Source organism: Vicugna pacos, chromosome 12 (assembly GCF_048564905.1).
Source record: "Vicugna pacos chromosome 12, VicPac4, whole genome shotgun sequence".
NCBI classification, from domain to species: Eukaryota; Metazoa; Chordata; class Mammalia; order Artiodactyla; family Camelidae; genus Vicugna; species Vicugna pacos.
The window spans coordinates 35,878,341-35,901,940 of NC_132998.1; the positions used below are offsets into that span (position 1 = coordinate 35,878,341).

Here is a 23,600-nt window from a genome sequence, read left to right on the forward strand (position 1 = left end):
GGCATTTAATATACATAAAATAAAATTATTCATTAAATAATGTGGAGATCGATGAACTTTGGTAATTGTATACAGTTGCATACTCATCACCACAGTGAAAACCTAGACAGTTCCATCATGCTAACAGGTTCCCCATGGCTCTCTGCAGTTGACCTCTTCCCTGATCCCCAGCCTTAGGCAACTCCTGATTTGTCCATGTTATTGCTTGTATCAGTAGTTCACTCCCTTTTATTGCTGATTAATATTCCATTGTATGGATATATAACAGTTTGTTTATTCATTCCCTTTTTGATGAACAGATATTTGGGTTGTTATTAGTTTGTGGCTGTTAAGAATAGTGCTCCTATGAACATTTATATATAAGTCTTTGTATGCACGTTTTCACTTCTCTTGGTTACATGTTTGGGAAATGAGATTGTTGAGTCATATGCAAATGTATATTTAATTTTATAACATACAGCAATACTGTTTCCAAATGATTGTGCAAGTTTTCATTCCCAGCAGCAATATATGAGTTCCATTTGTTTCACACATCCTGCTGACACTTGTTATTGTCAATCTTTTTAACTTAGTAATTGTAATCGTGTCAACTGCCATCTTAATTTGATTTTCCCTCATGGCTAGTAAAGGCTTATAGGGAACTTCAATGTGCTTATAGGCAACTTCACTTTTGTGAAGCATCTGTTCAAATATTTTGGCCATTTTTAAAATTGGGAAACTACTGAGTTTTAACAGCTCTTTATGTTCTGCACACAAGCCCTTTGTAAGATACATGTTTTTCAGACATTTTCTTCCAGTTTGTGGTTTGCTTTCTTACTTATTTTAATTGTCTTTTGAAAGCAGATTTTTTATTTTTATGAAATCCATTTTGTTAATTTTTTTTTTTAGTTTGTGTTTTGTGTTCTATTTAAGAAATCTTTGCCTAATTCTGTGTCACAAATATTTCTCTTATGTATTCTTCTCAAAAGATTAATTTTTGGTTCTTACATTTAGGTTTTGTGATCTAGTTCATGTTAATTTTTATATGGTGTGAGGTGGTGGTAGACATTCATTTTTTGTTTCCATGTAGGCATCAGTTGTTTAGGCACCATTTGTTGAAAACTGTCTTTTCCCCTTTTGAATTATTTTGGTACCTTGTTGAAAATCAGTTGACTACATATGTGTATGTCTCTTCCTGGACTCTGTTCCATTCCATTGATCTGTATGTTTGTCTTGACACCAATATCACACTCTCTTGACTACTATAGCTTCATAGTTAAGTTTGATTCAGACAGTGCAAGTCTTCTACTTTGTTCTTTTTTGTCTAGATTATTTTGACTCTTCTAGGTCATTTGCCTTTACACATAAATTTTAAAATCAGGTTATCACCATTTTCAAAAAGACTTGTTAAGATTTTGATTGGGATGCATTGAATCTGAATTTGAGAAGAGTTGTCATCTCAACAATACTGAGTCTATCCAGTCTATGAATATGGTATATCTCTTCATTTATTTATGTCATCTTTAGTCTCTGTCATCAAAGTTTTGTAGTGTTCATTGTATATGTCCTGTTCTTCTTGTGTTATATTTTATTTCTAAGCACTTTGTGTGATTATAAATAGAGGTTTTGTTTAATTTCACTTTCTAATTGTTTATTGGTAGCATATACAAATATAGTTGACTTTTACATATTGATATTGAATCCTTTGACCTTACTGAAGTCGTGTATCTTCTAGGTGCTTTGTGGATTCTTAGTTTTCTAAGATCATGTTGTATATACATTCTGCTTTCTTCTAGTTTATTTGTTCATTTTTGAGTTATTTTTTGAGTTCGGAATTTAATTCAGCTAATGTTCATTCTTTCATCTTTATTGGTAAAAGTGTTATGCTGAGAATTTTCTTATCACTGCTTTAAGTGTATTCTATAGATTATGATATGTAGTGTTTTAATAGAAGATGTATTGATAGAAAGTGTAATTGTTTAATAGTAGGTCAAACTAATAGTTTGCTGAAGCTGCCATAATAAAATACCATAGACAGGATAGTTTAAACAATAGAAATTTATTTTCTTACAGTTCTGGAAGGTAGAAGTCAGAAATCTCAATGTTAGTAGATTTGGTTTCCCCTGAGGCCTCTCTCCTTGGTTTGGCCTTCTTACTGTGTCCTTACAGGGCCTTTCCTCTGTGCATGTGTATCCCTGGTATCTCTTCTTTTATAAGGACACCAGTTGTAGGATTAGGACGCACCTCATTTAACCTTTGTTACCACTTTAAAGGCCCTATCTCCAAATACAGTTAGTTACATACGGGGGTTAGGACTTCAACAATTCAGTCCATAGCAGGTTTTTTAATTTCCAGGTGGTAGATTTTTTGGCTTTTTAAAAAATTTTGTTGTTAATTTCTAGTTTTAATGCATTGTGATCAAGGAGTATTGCCTCTTTATTTCCACTTTATGGAACACACTAATACTTTCTTTGTGACCTAATATATCAAGGCCAGGACCAGGGTAAAGCAAATGAGGGACGCAAGGTGCAAATTTTAAGGAGATACTCACACTTATGTGTCAACAATGGACTTGCAGGAACCCTGTAGTGAGTCTCCTTTTGTTTTTCACCTTGGCCAACTCACTTGCCTCACCCCTGTCTCAGTCCTCCAAAAACATGATTGATATTTGTGGGTGTTACATAAGGACTAGAAAAGAAAGTGCGCCATATAAAAGTATAAATTTGATATATACATCCTTAAGATCTACCTTTATTAATAACTATGATATTTAAGTCTTTTGTGTACTTTATTTTTTGTCTGCTTGGTTTGTCTTATACAAAGAGTGATATATTAAAGTCTCCTGTTATTATTTTAGTGTGTTTCTATCTATGACTACTTTTCTCTATGTATAGCATATAGTTGGGTCTTGCTTTGGATCCAAGTCAGAGATCTTTTTGTTTTGATGGAGGAGTTAAGTCTGTTCACATGCAGTGAGCTCATGCTTACTGCAGAGATTTCCGGGCAGGAACATGAGAGGTCACTTGCTAGGATTTAGAATTATTTTCCTCTTTTTATTTACAGATGTTTTGAAGTTTGGGTATTTTCTGTCTTCCAGTTTTGTGAAGGTTGTGGTTTTGCATGGCTTTATTGGATCTTATTTTTCTGTATTGTTTTGCAGGACTTATATATAACACAGAACAAGACATTTGCTGTTATCTTAAGAAGTCCCCATATCTGCTTTTTTAAATTCTAAAATATTACCGACTTCCTAATTATATAAAGTTGAGAAATTTTTAAAATCAGTTTCATTAAGCTGTAGGTTGTATTTTATTTAGGATAAGGTTTTTGATTTTCATTACTGAGGAAAGAATCACCTTATGCCGATACATATATATTATTTACAAATGTCAAGTTTTATGAGCTATTAATTTAAATGTTAGCTACTACAATTCTAGAATCATAAATCTGTTATGGATTTTGAGAGCCAGTCTTGTCTTACTCTTTACTTTTGGGTGGGTACATTTTTTAACTGTTCAGGACAGGTTAGGTCTGTCTGTCTTTGTTTTGTTTTTTTGTTTTTAAATCTATCCTTAACAGTCTCCAGAAAGGAGAGACCCACTCCCAAGAACCCTACTCTAATGTTTTATCCTATTATGGTCTCACAGTTTGGCCTTAGAATCTTTTCTGTTAGAATTTAAGCCTGTTTTTCCTGGTTTGGGCTTCTGTTGCCATAGTGATAAAATGTTCAGCAATCATTACTTGAAGACAATAATGAACTTGACCCTTAGATTTTTTGTTGTTGTTGTTGTTTTCTGTATAGAACAGCTGTCATTCCTTTAGCTTTTTAAAAATATATATAATTTTCTATTCCACTAGTCATTTTGATAATTTTTTTGATTCTTCTTCAGTTTCTCCCAGACCATTTATAATGTGTAATTGACCCCCAACTTATTTTAAAATAAGGATGTAGCAACCAACATGAAATAGAGCAGAAGGAGTAATCTGCAAAATCTTCATTTTTTTTTTTAATGGTCTACAATTTTGGTTGTTTCTCCCTGGCAGTTCTGATTTTTCGATTTATAAGTCTAGCTACATCAGCTAGGTCTGTTTTGATCAGTTAATAAAATAATTACAATTACAGCTTATTTTATTTAGAATTTGTGGTAGGAAGAAAGAGACTACTTTTGGAAAAAAAGGTTTTGCTAAGGATGTGAGAAGTCTAAAGCATAAAAAGCAGAAGTGTCCATTTATTTACAAACAACAGGTATCTGTGATAAGTAGAATTAATCACTGCTTTGGCAGATATTTTAAATTATTAAGGGACTTTATTGACTGACATAAATTGTTGAAAGGACAGGATCATGCTGATCTCACAGACACCTGAATCTAGGAACTCAAATGTGTCAGATGAGAGCTTTTTCCCTCCTTTCATCTACCTTCTGTCTTCTAACTCCTGTGTCTGCTTCTCTCCTACTGCTTTCTCTGTGAGGACATGACTGTATTTTGAGATCAAAGAAGGCAGTTCTTACTTGATGATTCAGGTTAGAAAAATCTAGAAAAGGCCCATCACTATGGCCAGGGGGATAGGGCACTCAGACCCCGCCCAAGTTTTATGCCTATTCTGAGTGACAGAAAGGGGTTGGGGACGGGAGGCGGGTAGTGTGAAGTTTGTTATCATTAGTGAGGAGAGGTTGGAGAAATAACAGCAGTAACTAAGTAAGGGATAGGGAACTTGATCATTTCAAATTTTGCTTTCTTTAAAGCTAGACTTCTGTTTTCCATTTGTGGTTTTTTACCTTTTTTCTTAAGGTTTCTAGAAACTTTTTTTTAAAGTACGTGTTACTTAATATATCCTCCTTTCTACTTATACTCCATTTCGAGATGAATTACCTGTTGTGTATCATCTTAGTAGGAAGCAAGGAGACTTATACATGGCCAGCTGAACAAGTTCTTTTACAGAATTTGAACTGCAAAGTAAGTGATGGAAAAATATGTGGCAGCATTTGACAGACCAGACGGTTCGTTTGGCATGTCCTTGTCTGTGATTCTGGTCAATTATTCTAGCCTGGTTCTGGTTCTGTAGTTCTGTCGAGTCACTGAGTCTCTTATATCTGCCCAGGAATGTCCCTTTTTGTTAATCATGCTAGAGTCAAATTTTCATCACTCAGAGCAAGAACCTTGCTTTCAGTGATTTGGTCCAAGAAGAGCTGCTCTCGAGAAACTTGTTCTAAGAATCTGTGACAGTGGAGAAAAAGCAAATACAACTTCTCTTGCTTGCCCTGTATTGCTTTCCCTTGATAATGGAGACTGACATCAAGTGAAGACAAGCTGGTGCCTAATATATTACTAGCCACATATAGCTATTTAAGTTTAATTTTAAATTAGTTAAAATTTTTTAAAAAAATTGAAAGTGCAGTTCCTCAGTCACACTAGTCACATTTCAAATATGCAGTAGCCAGATGTGGCTAGTAGCTATCATATTGGATGATGCAAATTACAGAACATTTCCATCATAAAAGGAAGGTCAGTCAATATTGTTGGACTGTGAATTCCTTAAAGATAAGAATTCTGTCTCTTATTCTCTGGTATATATGCAACACTTTGGATTGGGCTCAGCACTTGTTAGGTACTCAGTAAATATTTATGGATTGTTGGAATGACACATCCATGCTGCCTGACACAGAAAACCTAGGCAATAATCAGCATAATTAGCTACTCTGTACTTTGAAGAGAACTTGGAACAGCTCCTTCTCACTGTTATTCCAGATGTTTCCCTTTGAACTTTTCCACAGCTGCATACTCTGTTGTACCTTGGCCCTCTGGTCTACCTACCAAATACACTTCCATTTTTTCCATAATTTCTTTTAAAATATGAAGTACTTGACTTCGTAGTCTCTCGTTCCCCAACTTACCCTTTACCTTTTGATTTCTCCCTGCCAACAATCCAGTAAAGCTCTGCTTTTAACAATTTTTGCTATAGCTTCTGAAGTCTCTGTTCCATTACCTGTTTTGCAGTCTCCACATTTTTTTAAACATGTCACGGATTCTTTGTCCTGATGGCATTATTACCTGGCAGCTTTTTAAGTGGAAATCATTGTTCCTTCCTCTCTTCTGCAACTAGGGACCACGAAGAGACATCAGTGCTTGTGAACCAACTCTTGCTTCCAGACCATTGTTTGACTAACTTTGGTTAAGATGGCTTTTCCTTTGATATTCCTTGCATAAATCTTACCCCTATCTTTTTCTCTCCAATTAGTGACCTACAGGATATTCCCCTGTACTCACCGAGAACCTTGATGTCTGGCTCAGTTATTTTTCTATTTTCTATCCTTTACCATCGTTCTTATTGACTGCAATGTTCATATTATTGGCTCATCTAACACCTTAGCCTTTTGTTTATTGTATCTTCATTCTGGCAGTCTTCATTTTTATTTTACTCTAACAGCCCCTACGCTTAGCCATGTTTTGGACCTTGTCATCTCTTAGAGCCAGTCCTTCCAAAGGCATTCCATTTCCCCCCCACTCTTTTCTTTTACATTCTCATTGAAGATAATGAAACTGGTAGTTTTTGTACTTTATTTTTTTATTCTTCCAGTCTCTTAGCCTGCGTCCCTTGCCTCCCACTCAGCTGGGAAACTGTGTACACTGTTCTCCTGTGTGCTCACTTGTACTTGAGCAAAGGGTGCTGGATATGAATTCTTTCAACTTCCTACTCTCTGAAAATTCTATATGTTAATTCATTCTCTCCTCCCTTTCTATTTTAATTAAGATTCTTTTCAAAAAATGTGACAATGAATATATATATATATGTTCATGTATAACTGAAAAATTGTGCTGTACACTGGAATTTGACACAATATTGTAAAATGATTATAAATCAATAAAAATGTTAAAAAAAGATTCTTTTCTTCCTTTACTTCCAAAGTAAACAGTGCTTTTAATCCCCCCTCCTTTGTTTCCTCTAGAGTCTTCATCAGTTAGCCTCCTCTTCACCTCTGCCTTTAATTTCTCTGCCTCAGATTCTTATTTTGCCGTCAAGTTCCAGTTTAAATTGCATTTCTCTTATGTAGCCTTTACTCGTATCTTAATGAAAATTAATTGCACTTTCTTCTGTACTTCGTACTTACTTTCTTTTGACTTGTGACATCTTGAATATTCAGAACCTTCTAGGGGGTAGGGTATAGCTCAGTGGTAGAGTGCATGCCTAACATGCGTAAGGCCCTGGGTTCAATCCCCAGTACCTCCATCAAAGGTAAATAAATAAAAAACCTAATTACCCCCCCAAAACAAACAAACAGAAAACCTTCTAACTAAAAGATACTGTACTTTATTCCTAAATCTTCAGCACTGTCTTTTGAAGTATTATCTATTTGTTTTGAACTCATTTGTTATTGAAATTTAAGACCATTGAACTTATTCCCAAACCTGATCGTCCCTGTTAAGGTTACTTTTTATTTGTTAAATTTAATTATCATTTAGAATCCTAACTGAAAAGATCTTATATCACGGAGTAATTTTCTCCTTAAAAAAAGCAAAAATCTCTTACCAGTTATGGATATTTAAGGCAGAAATGGACAGAAAGTTTGAGAGAGTTAATAGTGTAGCTAGAGTGATGAAATAAGCGTGTGACTGATGCTGTCGTAGGAGTAAGGAAGACAGGACTGGTCCTCTTCCTTCAGATCTGTTGATTCTGGCATTTGTATGTAAATGGAGCAGTAGATTTTATGGTTTCTTCCATGTCAAATTGTCCCACCAATTTGCACATTTAAATGTCTAATCCAGGATTTGGGTTGGTTCATTCAGTCCATCGACAAATATTTATTGAACTCTTATTAGTGTTCCCAAGAAGCAGTTCTAATTGGCTTCAAAAGGCATGTTAATAGTGCTAAACTGTAAGTAGTATATGCCAAAGGAATCATATTTGAGGTAAGTGTTTGAAGGGTTTTTAAAAGGGAGAGGTTGAGGTCTTATCCTGCCAAACCTAATTAGTGTAAAATCTTTCTCATGAGGTTAGTCTCTTGGTCACCAGAGATTCGCTGCATTTTAAGGTTTTGACTGAATGTGTCATTCCTTTTGAAGAGGACACAAATTGTGAAAGTGTTTATTCATTTCAGGGATGAAAGTTCAGACTTTATAGAATACAGTACGGTGTACAGTACTGGATAGTCTTCTTTTAAATCCTGAACTAAAAATCAGTAAAACTACAACATAATGAAGTGGGAGATGGGGATACTTACTTGGGATGGTGGGCATTAAGGGTGCATTTAGGAGCTCCATTACCTAGTGGAGTGAAAGTGAAGTAGCAGTGTATCTGAAACCATTCTGTCAATTGTGAACTACTGTACGGCTTGGAAAGGGCTTCTGAACTGGACTGCTCTCTCCTGCCTTACTGACACATTGTGCACTCGCCCACCAAAGGCCATTTGCTCATGCTGTTTCCTACGTTTGTCAAAAACCTACCTGTCAGATTTTTGTCTGTGTGGTATTCTCTCATCCTCCTAGATAGACTTGATTTCTCGTTTTCTCTAGGCCAGTAGTTTGTAGAGTTTTCCATGGCAGAAGCTTATTACATTTTTAATTATATGCGAACACGACTTAGTTACCTGAAGTCAAAGTCTTTGTTCTTAAATCTACCACTTTGCATAGCACAATGCCTGGTGTCAATATGGGCACTCAAGAAAATGTCTAATTCAGTGAAATATATGAACTATGAATTTTTAATAGTCTTTTGTTGGATTGTGATTTTTAGGTTAAAACTTCAACAACAAATTGTCGATATTGAAAATGCAGAGAAAGAAAAAATTGAAAGTTCTGACCTAAAAAAGGTACTACTTTAGCAAACTATTTTGCATTTTTAAGAAAGTACTTCTTTAAACCTGTTCTGACTCTTTGTTGGAATTTCACATGTAACTATGCTGAAAATACCACTCTAGTTGATAACATATTGATAAGGTTGCTATGTAAAGATAAAATGTTTAAACCTTTTTAAGCTCTAGTTTATTAAACATCTTTTGTTAACTGCTGTTTTTAAGATACTTATATGTTATGGTCCATGATGAATTTTTTTTTAATTAAGGTTTAAAGGACAGTATTCTGATATTCTGAGTTTAAAATGTGGATTAGAAAAATCATCCACATTGTAAGTTACATGTGTCATTGACTTGCAACTTTACATTTCTTATTCCATGGGCTATTTTTTATTATATTACTGTGAAAACTCAGAATTGTATTTATGGAAGGAAATTCATATTTAATTAAAATTGTTTGGGTTCAGAAAAGATTTACACAGGCAAAACAAATCATAAGGAGTGAAAATTCCACTTTTAGGATTTATGCTTGTGTGCTAGTGGCATTGTTTTATATACACAGTTACGGTTCTAAGTCTCAACTAGGAGGGCACAGTGTTTGATACTCTGAGAGAAGTGATTTAGTTTCATTGGTGTGGGCTTTCTGTCATCCTATAGATATGGAGATGTATTTAAACTCTTTTGAAAGTTGCTTATTCAGTCACCTATAATACAGGTTTAATATTTATAACTCCAGTTAAAAATATTGAATAGTTCTTCATGGAGAAATTCATTCTAAAGTAGAAATCTGAGACACACCATTTTACTTTATTCTTCTGACAGTTGCTCTTTGGACATAATATAGTCCTGTTTGTGGCCTTGCTACCATCGAAAGTAATGGAATTATTTCCCATTTACTGCATAAAGAATCTGGTTTCTTTTGACTCTTGAGTCTCATAATGGGTTCTTTTGATCTGGAGACTCTTGGCTTTCAACTTCCAAACTTCGCACAGAGAATGGCTAAGAGAGGTAGAAGAAAGTAAAAGAAAAGTGAGAGCTGTGTGTTAATTGGTAAAATGGTTTGTGCAGGAAGTAGTTGTACATTTGTCCCAAGTGGAGATTATTTGGATGTACCTTAAGAGCAATGAGAATCTCCTAGCCTATGAATCTGTAATTGTATAATCAGCTACTTTTCATGAGAAAAGGTACTCCCAGATAAAGGTAAATTGGGATGGAGAAGCAGCCTGAGTGACATTCCTCATTTGATAAATGGTTCTAGAGGCCAGGGAATCCTATTAGGTTTCAGAGCATCTTTCTTCTGCTAACACTGGGTGTATAGAATGCTTAAAAACTATTTGAAAACAATGTGAGAGTGATCCTTCCTGTACTTATGATCCCTGACTGTTCAGGAAGCAGAACTCCTGGAAGGGTTGCTGGTCACAGGATATGTGGGGGTGGGAGAATGAATTTTCTTAGCAGCTTTCTCGGCTGACCTGCTTTTAAAATTTCTGTTCTTTCCTAGGAGGCTTTCTCTAATAGTTGGATTCTCTTTACTCACCTTCCCATTTCCAGTACCTCCTCCAGCCTGTTTTTGGGGCAAAGAAGAGAGAGGACTTAGTGGCAGACTGAGGAATAAGTTTCTTGATGGTCTCTGATTATATTAAGAAATGACTCTGATGCTGATGCTTTTTGTTATTTCATTTCAGGGTATCCTCAGGGGCGCATCACTTGAGTGGGGCATTTGTGAGGGAAGATTCTTAGTGTCTGCTGTCTCTCTCCGTACTCTGTTGTGTTTGTTTAGTAGCCTTATGTTTCTCTTCTTTCTTCTCTTTTAAGCAAATCAGTAGTTTGCAGATCCAAGTGACCTCACTTGCACAGTCAGAGAATGAATTGCTGAATTCAAACCAAATACTGAAGGAAATGGTGGAGAGGTTAAAACAGGAATGCCGAAGTTTAAGAAGTCAAGCTGAAAAAGCTCAACTAGAAGTTGAAAAGTAGAGTTTGCTTGTTTTTAACATACAAACTATTTTTTCTTTCTGTTATATTATCAATTTCTTAATTTCTGTTGTATATATTTCTTTTAATGATAATTTCACTGTTGAATGTATTTTGTGGACTAAGTTATAAATACCCCTTGACAGTGTACAATGGTCTTTGGTAATGTACTTTCTGTTTCTAGAGATGAGCTTTGTGGACATTTGAGTTTTTTTTTTTTTTTCCGAGACATTTAGAGAATAAGACCTTTTAAAATTCTTCCTGACCAAGTATTTTCAAAACCTTTAAAGAAACACTTCTTTGTTCATTAAGTAAATCAATATATTTCTTACTTCAAATATCTAAATTATTCTTCTCAATACCAGAGAACAGAAAAAAAATTTTTGATGTGCAAAACTTACTTCCTAGAATTAAAACTATAACCTTTTGGATTTTCCTTTTGAAAAGCTCATTCATTTGTTTATATTTTTTGATCTTGAAATCTGTGAGTAGTAGACAGTTTAGTCAACTGGTAGGGAGATGATGTTGGTAATTAAGATCTTATATTCTCTGGAAAGTTTTGTTTAGATATGGTAGAAAACTACTATTTTGTATTTACTTTGTGACTGTAACATGTCATTATTATAAGTTTTTATTTGAATTTACAAAAAATTCTTTTCAGATTTTTTCTTCTGAAGGCTACTTTGCCACATAAAGTTTTTTCCTTTAGTTTTTCTGTTATTTCATATTTTAAGGAAGGAAGGAAGCAAGCAAGATAATTGTCCATAATGTGTTGTGACTTACCACAGGGTCCAAATTATTTTGCTTATATTTTGCAAAAAATAAGAATTTGTATCTTGGAATCCTCAGTGTTTGAATTACCCTTAAAAATTCTAATCATAGTATACCTAGAAGATTTAACTAATTCATCATTGGTTTCTGAATGTTATTCATAGGATTATATAGCAGAAAATAGCTGGACTAGGGGTCAATAGAACGTGATTTTGGTCCCAGCCAAGACCCTTAAAATCTGTATGACCTTAGGCATGTAATCTGACTCCTCAGGATCTGTATATCTCATTTGTACTTTCTGTAATAATGATACTAAAAATCATAATGCATACAGAAGAACTTTAGAAATGGAAGTTGTTATGATGTTATTATAAAATATCATTGATACGAATTTTACCCTAGTCAAAAAACATACCACATTAAGATTTGATATTAGGGTTGATTTTTACATCTTTGTTTTTAATAGCTTGGTGGTATCATGTTTCAAAGCTGATTATCAGTTGCCTTGCTGTAACCAAGTGTAAGTCTTTAAGCAAGTTAGTTAACTGCTCTAAGCCTCAGTTTTCCTCACCTGTAAAATGGAGTTGATAAAAGTACTTAACTCAAGGGATTATTTTGAAAGATAAATGATGTAGCACACATACTGTTCTAAGCACGGTCCTGGCTCATAGAAGACACTCAGTAATGGCAGTGTTAGCAAATATGTGGCTGGGCAAGAATGCCTGCAGTTAGACAGTGAAGGATGTGGGGAAGTAGGTAATGAGATTGATTATACTTCTGATAGTATCTATTTAACTCTAAGAGTTAACTTCCCATGTTTTGCATACATTATTCTGACAGGACATTGGAAGAGAGGCAAATACAGTGGATGGAAGAGAAGCATAAGCTTCATGAACGTATCACTGACAGAGAAGAGAGGTATAATCAAGCTAAAGAGAAACTGCAGCGAGCTGCAATTGCCCAGAAAAAGGCAAGTGGTTCTTATTAAAGTGATTTCTGTAGAGTAAAACATAACTATTTTAGGAGAATAAAATGTATAATTAAAACTGAGATTTTAGTAATGTGTTTAATTTGATATTTAAACATGACATTTTGCTGTCAACCTTGTAAAGTAAATTGAGAAAAATGCAGACTGCTCAACAGGTTTATTTCTAAATGTTGTGGACAAGTCAGTTTGTCATAGCCCACATGCATTTTTCCACAGAGACAGTGTTGTTCATTAATGAAGTTTCTAGACCAGCCTATACAAGTCTTATTTAACTCATTCTGCTCTTAAATTATAGGGTGATTCGGCCTGTTTCAGCTGTGCACTACTGCTTGGAACATTGTTTTTGTGGTTAAAATATTTTGTCTCCAACTCAGGTTTTAGGAGCAAACATCTTCTGTCCCCTGCAGGGGGAACTGGGCCTTCCCCAGGCTTCTGGAACAGCCATGATATTTCCCACAGCCATGATCTTTTTCAAGTTTTGTCTTTGCAGGCATATTTTCTCCAGCACCTATAAAACTTTGTTTTCTGGCAACTAGGCCAGGGCATCATGGAAGTTATGTTACCAGATGATTCATCTAAGTCATTGGTTTACAACTTTTCTGCTCGGCAAACCCAAGTAGTGCAGCATAGCCCCATCAGTAACCACAGCTCACTGCAGCAGCGATTCGGAATTTATTTCCAACAAGATTGGGGCATGTGTGTATGTGGGAGAAGGTATCATTAAAAGAAAAGTCCTGCAAATGATTTGATACGTCTCCATTTGATAAGTTCCCTTAGTAGTGGCATTGCTTCTGGGGAAGTGAGGAGGTCTGAAGTGAGAGGAAGGTGTTTCTAGACATAAGCACACCAGCGTCTTAATGTCTGTGTGTTTTTGGAAAGGTTAGCTGTTCATGTTTGTATGAGAGGAGAGAACTGTGTATCATTTACATATTCTGAATTTGGAAATCAAGGACACAGTTCTTCACCTATTTATGTTGTTAGATATAGCTGCCAAACGTGTCCCAGTAGTTGGAGTGACAACACAAGAAGTCTAAAGGTCATTCCTTTCCCACTGTCTTGGTTTATGAATAGTGCTTTTCTCTTCCCATTATGCCCAGAGTAGTATAACATGGAGATTAGAAAGCAGCACTTAACTATGTAGGAATCCCAGTGTTTTACACTCACATGTAAATACTTACATTGCTGTTCTGTTGTTTTTTCCCCTGTGTATAGCTCTTCTCTTTTTCTGTCCAGATAAGTACTGAGCAGTGCATGTGTATTGATGGGATTTCAGTGAAATGTTTTATGGCTTGGGATGATCACAGAAATCCTACTTATGTTTCCTTGTATTGTTGGAAGCCTAAAAGCCTCTGAAGCCAGATTTTAGCTAGAAATCATTAGAAATTATGAGAGCTGGTTTTATCTTTAAAAGAAAAACTTTTATGTTGAGGTTTTAGAGATATGTCTCTTAGGGATCAGATTCTAATTATTGAGGTTAGTTTGGGTTGACTTCTTTTGGAGCAAAAGTGACATCCAGTGATGAGAGAGATTATCAACTAATCATAGGTAGTACACCAGGAACAGGGGAGGAGGTGATATTTTAAGAAACCTGCAAAATAACCTTTCATCAGTGATGTAGAATAATTTTTTTCCTACTGAAGTAACTGCCAAATTATGGGTGTGAATATAGTTAAGTATCTGTTGTACTTTTTAAAATGTGATCTGTACATTATGATTTTAAGTTGTAGAAGATTCCTAAACTCAATTTAGTAAATAATTTATGTCCCAGAGCTGTCCCACCATAGAGGCTTACAACTTTACATCAAAGGGGAAAAACAGACAATACATGTGACATAGAAATACTGTAAAAAGCATGTAACTATATATAATTTTAGGGATGGGGGATATTAGAATTCAGATAGCTTTTACAGATTAGGAAACTGGATTGGTAGGTAGCCAAGATCACTTGACGAGTAAGAACACCATGACTAAAGTCTGCATCTCTTTGTTCTTTTTTTTTTAATTTTTTAAAATTGAAGTACAGTCAATTATAATGTGTCAGTTTCTGGTGTACAGCACGATGTCCCAGTCATGCATATACATACATATATATATATCTCTGTTCTTAATTCTGTGCTTTTTCTGCACTGTTACTCTTTTAGTTTCTCACTTTCTTTAGTTCCAAATACTTTACTGCTCTTCTTTTCATTGTCGCTGTAATCCACCTGCATCTTATTTCCTGTGGCAGAATAATCACTATAGCATTAATTTCTTTAACGCAGATCCTTTTCTCATTCAAGTTAAAGATGATGCTGCTATAGGAAAATTTTGGCTATAAGATTACCTAAATATGATTCATAAAAATGCAACAGACTTTTTAAGTTTATTTAGATGACTATTTTGTGTAGTAAAAGTTAAGTCACAAAATATTAACTCTAGGGCAGAAATCATAATCCTTCGGAGTTGCTTTGCTGTGAGAGGTTCTTATAACCTGATAGGGAGTAGCTGCTTTATTTTTTTCTCCCCAAACTAGATAAGATGGCTCACTGCCATATGAGTATGTTCATTTACAGCTCCAACATCCTAAGCACAAAGCTTATGTCATCTCTAGTAAGTGTTTTTAGATAGAGTCTTTGTGTAATGATAGTGTGCTGTGTTGATTTGTTTGGAAAAGCTTGACCAAGTATCTTGAGTTGCAGTGCCCTTCTGTGATTAATGGCTTCTCTGTATGTTTTTCCCTGCACATTGTTGAAGTGTGAGTATGAAAAGAGATCTCTTGGTATGAGCACAATGAATTGTGCTTTTCCTGTTGAGGCATTTGAAATGATAACTTGTTATTTTTATCCTAAGGTATGTCTCTCTGAAATAATTCTTGGTTAGATGCAGTTTTGAATGGTTTTGAAAAAGAAATGAGCCATAGTCTTAAAGTTGTAAAATACCTATTGAATATGTTGTGTGGCCTAGCATTCTGTTACACACTGGAGGGAAAATAGAGGCCGTGATTGATTCCTGCCCTTGATGACCATATAATCTAGTTGGAGAAATAAAATAGCATGAAACACTAAAGCATCTATTAGTCATTTCCAGGTCAGCTGTATGGACATGACATTTGAGAACTACTCTGCTAGAGAGAAGAGAGCCTGAAGACAGGGAAGCCAGTTAAGATGCTATTATAGTAAACTTAAAATGAGGTAAGAAGTCTGGAATTTGGGCTTGAAGGATGACTCTGAGAAGTAGTCTCAAGGGAAAAAAAATAATAGAATATGGTGTTTAAATAAGACAGAGAAAAAAATGAAGTATTTTAGCTGTGAGAGAATATAAGTGGAGTTGTCACAGTAGAATGAAGAACATGTGTCTGTTGAGTAGAAAGAGAAGATACATTTGACTAAACACACAACAGATAAGAAGTGATAAGCAGTGCATTCGTGTAGACACGTCCTAGACTCCCAAGTGAAGATACTGCGTAGATAACCAGAAATGATGGATTGTAAAGCATGGATATCAGTAACTCAGACTAGAGATGTGTAATTAGACCCCTGAGATTTTGGAAAGTTGAAAAATAAAAGGACTAAGAACTAAGTTGACTTGGAAAGAGTTGCTAGATTCAGTAGAGAAGCGGTCGTAGAGGTAGAAGCTGTAAGCGCAGTGCTGTAGAAGTCAGAGGAAAAGTAAGGTATCAGAGATAAATAGTCATGGTTATTGAAAAGAGTTCCGTGAATATGGCTAGAATGTGGTTAAAGGGAAATCCTAGCTTTGATTCTTGCATCAGTGTTCTTTTGATTTTTCTTTCACTCTTTTGTGTTGTAACATTTGTAACACTAAGGCATCCATTTGACTATCCTGTGATTTGTATTGGACTGGTAAAACCAAAGTCAAAATCATTCCTTCAGCCACTTTCCCCTCTGGACTTTCATTTATTTCAGTCGAATGTCACTCTTCCAATCACTTAGGCTTCAAACCTTTGATTTATCCTGAGGGCTCCCTTTCCCCAAATCTAGTCATCACTGCTTTAGTTTTCTAGGGCTGCTGTAACAAATTACTACAAACTATGTGGCTTAACACAACAGAAATATATTTGCTCACAGTTCTAAAAGTTAGACTTCTAAAATCAAAGTGCCAGGAGGGCCATTCTCCCTACAAAGGCTCTGGGGAAAGATCTGTTCTGTGCCCCACTCCTAGCTTCTGGTGGTTGCTGACAGCCTTACCTGTACCTTTTTTTTTTTTTTTCTTCAGATAAGGTCACTCTGGAGTGTTTTCAAGCACCAACAACCAATTATCTAATTCTTTGGACACCAACTAGGTGTCCAGCAATTCAGTTCAATTCTGACACTACATCTGATTCCACAAATTAAAGGGTTTAGTCTCATAAGACTGCCCCCAGGTCAGGTGCCAGGTCCCTGACCATCTATACTGCTGACCAACTGGCTATAAATTGGGATTACCACAGTACCCCCTCACCCAGGTTCATGAAACTCAGAAAAACATTTTACTTGCTTTTATTGGTTTATTATAACGGATACACTCCGGAACAGCCAAATAGAAGAGATGACTAGGACAAGGTATAGAGGGGAAGGTGTGCCCTCTCTAGGTGTGCCTCCCTCCTAGGAATTCAATGTGTTCACCAACTTGGAGGCTTTCCTTCCAGGTTTCCTTATTTAAGAGTTTTTTTTTATGGAGATCAATTTCTAGCCTCCCTGGCAACTCCTGGAAGTGGAGGGTGAGGAGTAGGTGGGTGGGAGTAGGGCTGAAAGTTCCCAACCTCTTATCACTTGGGCTTTCTGGTGACCAGCCCCATTTTGACATAATCTAGGGGGGGCCACCCTAAATTAACTTACTAGCATTAACTCAGGTATGATTGTAAAGGGCTGGTTGTGAATAGCAAAAAAAATGTTCCTATCACTCAGGAAATTCCATGGGTTTTAGGAGCTCTGCACCAGAAACCCAGGACAAAGGCCAGATATATTTCTTCTTATATCACAGTCCCATTCTGAAACTCTACTCAAATATTTGGGAGACACTGTTCAACCCAGTGTAGTCGCTAGAGCCTGTGAATCCTGCCTTTATAGTATATAAAGGAAGGATTTTCCCCACCTCATTTCTTTTTATTCCTATTCCTAACGTCCTAGCTCAGACTCTCTTCACTGCAAAGTTTCTCTGTGTTCATTTGTTCATTTAGTCAGTTTACTCCACAGATTTGTTGAGTACCTACTATATACCAGGTACTGTTTTATTTGCAGGGATACAGGAATAGACTCTGCACTGAGGAGCTTACATTATAGTAGATGGAGACACAGTAAAGAAACAAATAACTGTCAGGTGGAGATGTGTGCTGAGAAGAAAATCAAGGGGGACAGAGGGTACTGTTTTACATAGGTGGTCAGAGAAGTTTCTGATAAAATAACATTTGAGTAAAGACCTGAAGGAAAGAAAGAAGGAGGCCACATTTTCTATATAGGGGAAGAATGTTCTAGGCAGAGGGAATAGCAAGTAAAACAGAGAGACAGGAGTCTTCTTGGTATATTGAAAGAATACAAGGAGGGAGACCTGGGTAGCTGGAATGGAGAGAATTAGTAGGAGGCCAGGTGATGTAGGGGCTTTTTTGTTTGTTTGTTTGTTTTTATTCTGAATGAGATAGGAAAGCACTGGAGAGTTTTGAATTGAGAAGTGATATAATCTGAATTATATTTTAGGAGAATCTCTGACTGTTGTGTAGAGGGGCAAAGAGGACTCAGGAAGACTGCTTTTTCAGTAGTCCAGGTAAGAGATGATGGACAACTAGTAGTTGAGTGTTGATCAGATTCTGTATATATTTTAAAGGTAGAGCTTACAGTGATTGTAGGTATCAAAGAGATGAAGATAAGTAACATGTTGTGCTTGCGTACCAGGTTAAAATAGAATAGCTTTTTTCTGACATGGGAAAGACCTTGGAAGGAACAAAGCTGGGGGTAAAATACAGATGTCTCTTTTGGACACATTAACTCTTTGAGATGCCCATTGGACTTCATGTGGAGATACTAAGCATTCTGGTAAATACGTGAATCAGGAGTTGAAGGAAGAGGACTGGGCTAGAGATAAGATTTAGGACTCATCAGCATGTCAGTGGTATTAAAGCAATGGGATTAAAAGAGGTTATCTAGAAAGTGAAGGAAGACTGAGAAAAGAACAGGTCTGAGGATTGAGCTTTGAGGAATTCCAAACTTTAGAAGGTGAGAAGTTAAGGAGGAGACTGAGAAGGCATGGCCAGTATGACAGGAAGAGAACCAAGACAGTACTGGATGCCAAATGAAGAAAAATGCTTTGAGAAGCGTGAGTTGTATCAAATGACATTTATAGTGAGATGGTAAAATAGTCAGAGGAAGGCTAGGAATCCATTTGGCTCTGTCGTCATTGGTGGTGGGTTTGTGAAGAGTTGCTTCTGTAGGGTGGTAGGTATGTAGACCTGATTGAAGTGGAATGCAGAGTTTGTCTAAGGAGTTTTGTTGTGAAGAACAGAGAACTGGGGTAGAAACTAGGGTTGTGGGATCAAAGTCTTCTTTTAAGAAGGGGGAAATTATAGGATGATGTAGTAGCAAGGGGAAAATTGATGATGCAGGAGAAAGAGGGGGCAAATGAGGGAATGATATCCCATAGAAGGCAGAAGGGCATTAGAGCCAACTCAGAGGTGGAAGGGATAGAAACACAGTGTATCTATTGTAAGTGGAAGGAAGACAAAATATATGCTTGTAAATTCCTGGTAAGTTGACAGGTATAGTGGAAATCTCTGGAAATGCTCTGCTGATTGATGCTACTTTCTCAGTGCAAAAAAGAATCTGAGTCACCAGCTCAGACTGTGAAGAGTGAAAATGTCAGAATTTGAGGAGAGACAAGAAACTAAAAGAATGAGAGTTTGGGAGACTGATTGGATTAAGGAAATTAGTAGGATTGCCAGGTAGTGCTAGGGAGTGGTGGTTGGTTTAAGGTGAGACCAGTCAACCCAGTTGTGTGTGTCATGTGCCAACTCTGTTCAGTTGCCATGGATCCATGTATGCATCCAGCAGTCATTTAACTAAGGTTGGAGTTTTGCAGGTGAGCTTGAAGAGAAGGCGACTTGGGTCAAGGTAATGAAGGTGTCTGTAAAGAAATGATTTACATTAGCGTCTAAGGCATTCATTCAGTCTACTAGTCAACCAGTCATCCATTTCTCTTACTGCATCCTAGCTCAGTTCTTGACGAAGAGTAAGTGCTCAGTAAATGGTTGGTTATTTTTACAGTGATGAGGATGAGGACAACATTGTCCTGAATCCTGTCTTCAGGAAGCCTATCTCCAGATTTAACTCTTAAGAGGCAAACTTCAGAATCTATCCTATACACTGATCCCATATTTCAAAACAATGTTTTACCCATCAGTCTCCTGCTGGAGAACCTTCAGGGAGTCCACATTTCTAGAGAATTATATTCCCCTTAATTGATTGCTTATCCTTTCTAAAAAGCCTTTTCCCAAGATTTTATTGACTAGAATTCTCTTCAGAAATCTCTGTATTTTGTATTACCTATGGTTGATACAGGGCCGAGTTAAGTGTGTACTCTATATATGTGTGTGTGTATGTGTATATATGTGAGTGTATATATGAATATGCTTGATGATGAAAGTAGAAATTTTTGTATTGTACTACTTAAATGAGCAGTATAAATGGAGAATTATAGCTAGATGTTAAGATTGCAGGTTTATATAATCATATAATAATGAAATATTAAGCATTTCCATCTTTAAAATGTCTGCTGTTAGTTGAACTAAAATACCTAAAAGGAGCATATACTTTTGATAATGCCAGATTAGGGAATATGTGGATCAGCTCTCCACATGGGAACTGGAGGAATTGGACAAAATATTTTTAAAAATATCTCCATGAAAGGCAGTGAAGAATTAAGAGGCCAAGATCCTGGATAGGAAACCTAGAGAGGTGAGCACAGCATTTGGGGCTGTTTTTCCCTCAGAGGAAACTGCCAGTTCCAGAAGAGACAGCTGAGAGGCTGAGAAATGAAGCAGAGCTTTTGACAATGTCACAGGGCTTGAGGAACGAAAATTGGAGTTGAGAATCTGCCAGAGAGAGGGTCTCAAGTCAAAGTCCACTAGTGCTTTGGGTTGAGACCCTGCTGGGGTGTACTCTTGGACTAAGAGTGAACTGAAAATAGAGTGGCCCTTGCAATTATTTTTTTTTAATTGAAGTACCATCAGTTGTAATGTGTCAGTTTCTGGTGTACAGCACAGTGTCCCAGTCATGTATACACACACATATATTTGTTTTCATTTTTTTTTCCATTAAAGGTCACTACAAGGTATTGAATATAGTTACCTATGCTATATAGCAGAAACTTTAAAAAAAAAATCCTGCCCTTGCACTTGCTGAAGCACAGCTTTAGATAATCTGTCTTTATAATTAGATTAAATAAACCCCTATTGTTAGTGTTCCTAGCTGCCTGGAAGAAACAAATACAGATCTACTTTAAGGGAAACTAACATTGTAGGTTTCAAATTGTTTTCCCAGTTTTTTAAGTGTAATTTCTAGCTCTAAATAAAAAATAAAACAGAGATGCCACTACACATCTATTAGAATGGCTAAAACTCAAAACACTGAGAGTACCAAATACTGATAAGGATATGGAACAGTAGAAACTTTCATTTATTACTGGTGGGATTGCAAAATGGTATGGCCATTTTGGAAAACACTTCAACAGTTTCTTACAAAGTTAAAACATAGTCTTATCCTACAATCCAGGAATCACACTCTTAGGTATTTATTCAGATAAGTTGAAAACTTACGTTCACACACAAAAAAACTGCACACAAATGTTTATAGAAGCTTTATTCATTATTACCAAAACTTGGAAGGAATAAGTTTTCTTTCAATAGGCGAATAGTTAAAAAAAACTATAATATCCATACAGTGGAATATTATCAGTGATAAGAAAAAATAAGTTATCAAGCGATGCAAAAACATGGAGGAACCTTAAATGCATAATGCTAAATGAAAGAAGCCAGTCTGAAAAGACTATATACTGTTATGATTCCAACTATATGACATTCCAAAAGGCAAAACTATGGAGACAGGAAAAAAATCAGTGGGTGCCGGAGGTTGTGGGAGTAGGGGATAGGGATGAATAGGTAAAGCACAGGGTGTTTTTAGGGCAGTGAGACTATTCTGTATGATACTGTAGTAGGGGATACATGACATTATGCATTTGACAAAACCTATAGAACTACACAACACAAAGAGTGACACAGTGTAAACTGGACTTTAGGTAATAATAATTCATCAATATTGGTTCATCAATTTTAACAAATGTACACATCAGTGTAAGATGTTAATAATAGGGGCAGTTACATGAAGGGAGGGAATATATAGGAACTCTCTACTTCCTGTTAAATTTTTCTGTGAACCTAAAACTACTCTAGGTCTATTAATAATAAAAACAGCCACATGAGGAAATAATATTGAAAATCAAGAGAAGTAACAACCAATATAAATAAACTCTCCCATAGGGGACTCAGGTAATAGTTACCAGATACAGACTTTAAAGTTATCATGTTGTATATGCTCAGAAATGAATGTTTGAGAATGGCACCAGAAAACTGGAAACCATTTAAAAAATGGCAAGTTTAGAACTGGAAAACACAAAACTGAATTATGAACTCTGTGACTAGATTTAACAGCGGATATTCTCTTCCTTCTCCTCAAGATACAAGCAGAAATCAATGAAACGAGAATATACAATAGAGAAAAACCTGCCAAGAGCTAACTGATCTAAAAAGATTGGTAAAATTGATTCTCCCCAAACTCCCCATTAAGTAGGTAAGTAGGTAGGTAGATAAACACAGATGAACAATATAATGAATGAAAAAAGGAGACATCACTATACATCTTAGAGATACTACAACAAAAAGGATATAAAAAACAACTATGCTAATTAATTATACAATTTAGATAAAATGAACAAATTCCTTGAACATCAGAACAAAATTAAAACATGAAGAATCAGGAAATCTAAATAGCCTTGTATCTATCAAAGAAATGGAATCCTTAATTTAAAACCTTCCACAGAGAAAATTCAGTATTTGTATATATTGTGAAATGATTACCACAATGGGTCTAGTTAACATCCATCAGCAACCATACAGTTACAGAATTTTTTTCTTGTAATAAGAACTTTTAAGATCTCTCTTAGCAACTTTCAGGTGTGCAATGCAGTATTATTAACTATCATCAGCATACTGTACATTACATCCACAAGATTTATTTATTTTATAACTGGAAGTTTGTACCTTTTGACCTCCTTTACCCATTTTGCTCATCCCCCATCCCCTACCTCTGGCAACCACCAGTTTGTTCTCAGTATCTTCGAGCTCATTTTGTTTGTTTGTTTGTTTTAAAGATTTCACATATAAGTGAGGCTATATGGTATTTTTTCTTCCTTTGTCTGGCTTGTTTCACTTAGCATAATACCCTGAAGTTCCATCCAAGTCGCAAATGGCAAGATTTCCTTCCTTTTTATGGCTGAATCATATTCCTGTGTATGTATATTACATTTTCTTTATCCATTTATCCATTGGTGGACATTTAGGTTGCTTCCATGTCTTAGCTGTCATAAATAATGCTGCAGTGAACATGAGGGTGCATATACCTTTCCAAGTTAGTGTTTTCTGTTTTTTTTGGATAAATACCCAGAAGTGGAAGTGCTGGTAGTTCTATTTTTAATATTTTGAACTTCCATACCACTTTCCATTGTGGCTGCATCAATTTACATTCCCACCAGCAGTGCACAATGGTTCCCTTTTCTCCACATTCTCACCATTTGTTGTTTCTGGTCTTTTTGGGAATAGCCATTCTAACAGTTGTAAGGTGATATCTCGTGATTTTAATTTGCATTTCTGTGATGATCAGTTCTTTCTTTTCATACACAACAAACAATTAGGAAATGAAATATTTAATTACCATTTACATCATCATAAATTACTTAGGAACAAATCTAATGAAAGATATGCAATATGTCTACATTGAAAATTACAAATGTTGCCAAGAAAAAGTAAAGAAGACCTAGATAAAGGGAAACTATACCTTATTTGATTTGGAGGACTCAATATT

The 23,600-nt window shown here is 35.8% G+C and overlaps 1 protein-coding gene across 3 annotated transcripts in view; it reads left to right on the plus strand.

The window, feature by feature from the left end:
- Positions 1-23,600, plus strand: part of CEP83 (centrosomal protein 83) — a 103,715-nt gene that overhangs the window by 74,774 nt on the left and 5,341 nt on the right. For 2 of the 3 annotated variants that reach the window (XM_006197904.4, XM_031683255.2), the window contains 3 exons: positions 8,711-8,786; positions 10,584-10,741; positions 12,354-12,483. In XM_006197904.4, coding sequence (XP_006197966.1) covers positions 8,711-8,786; positions 10,584-10,741; positions 12,354-12,483 — 364 coding nt within the window. The remainder of the gene's footprint in view (positions 1-8,710; positions 8,787-10,583; positions 10,742-12,353; positions 12,484-23,600) is intronic. The other variant, XM_072973235.1, reaches the window with a different exon arrangement.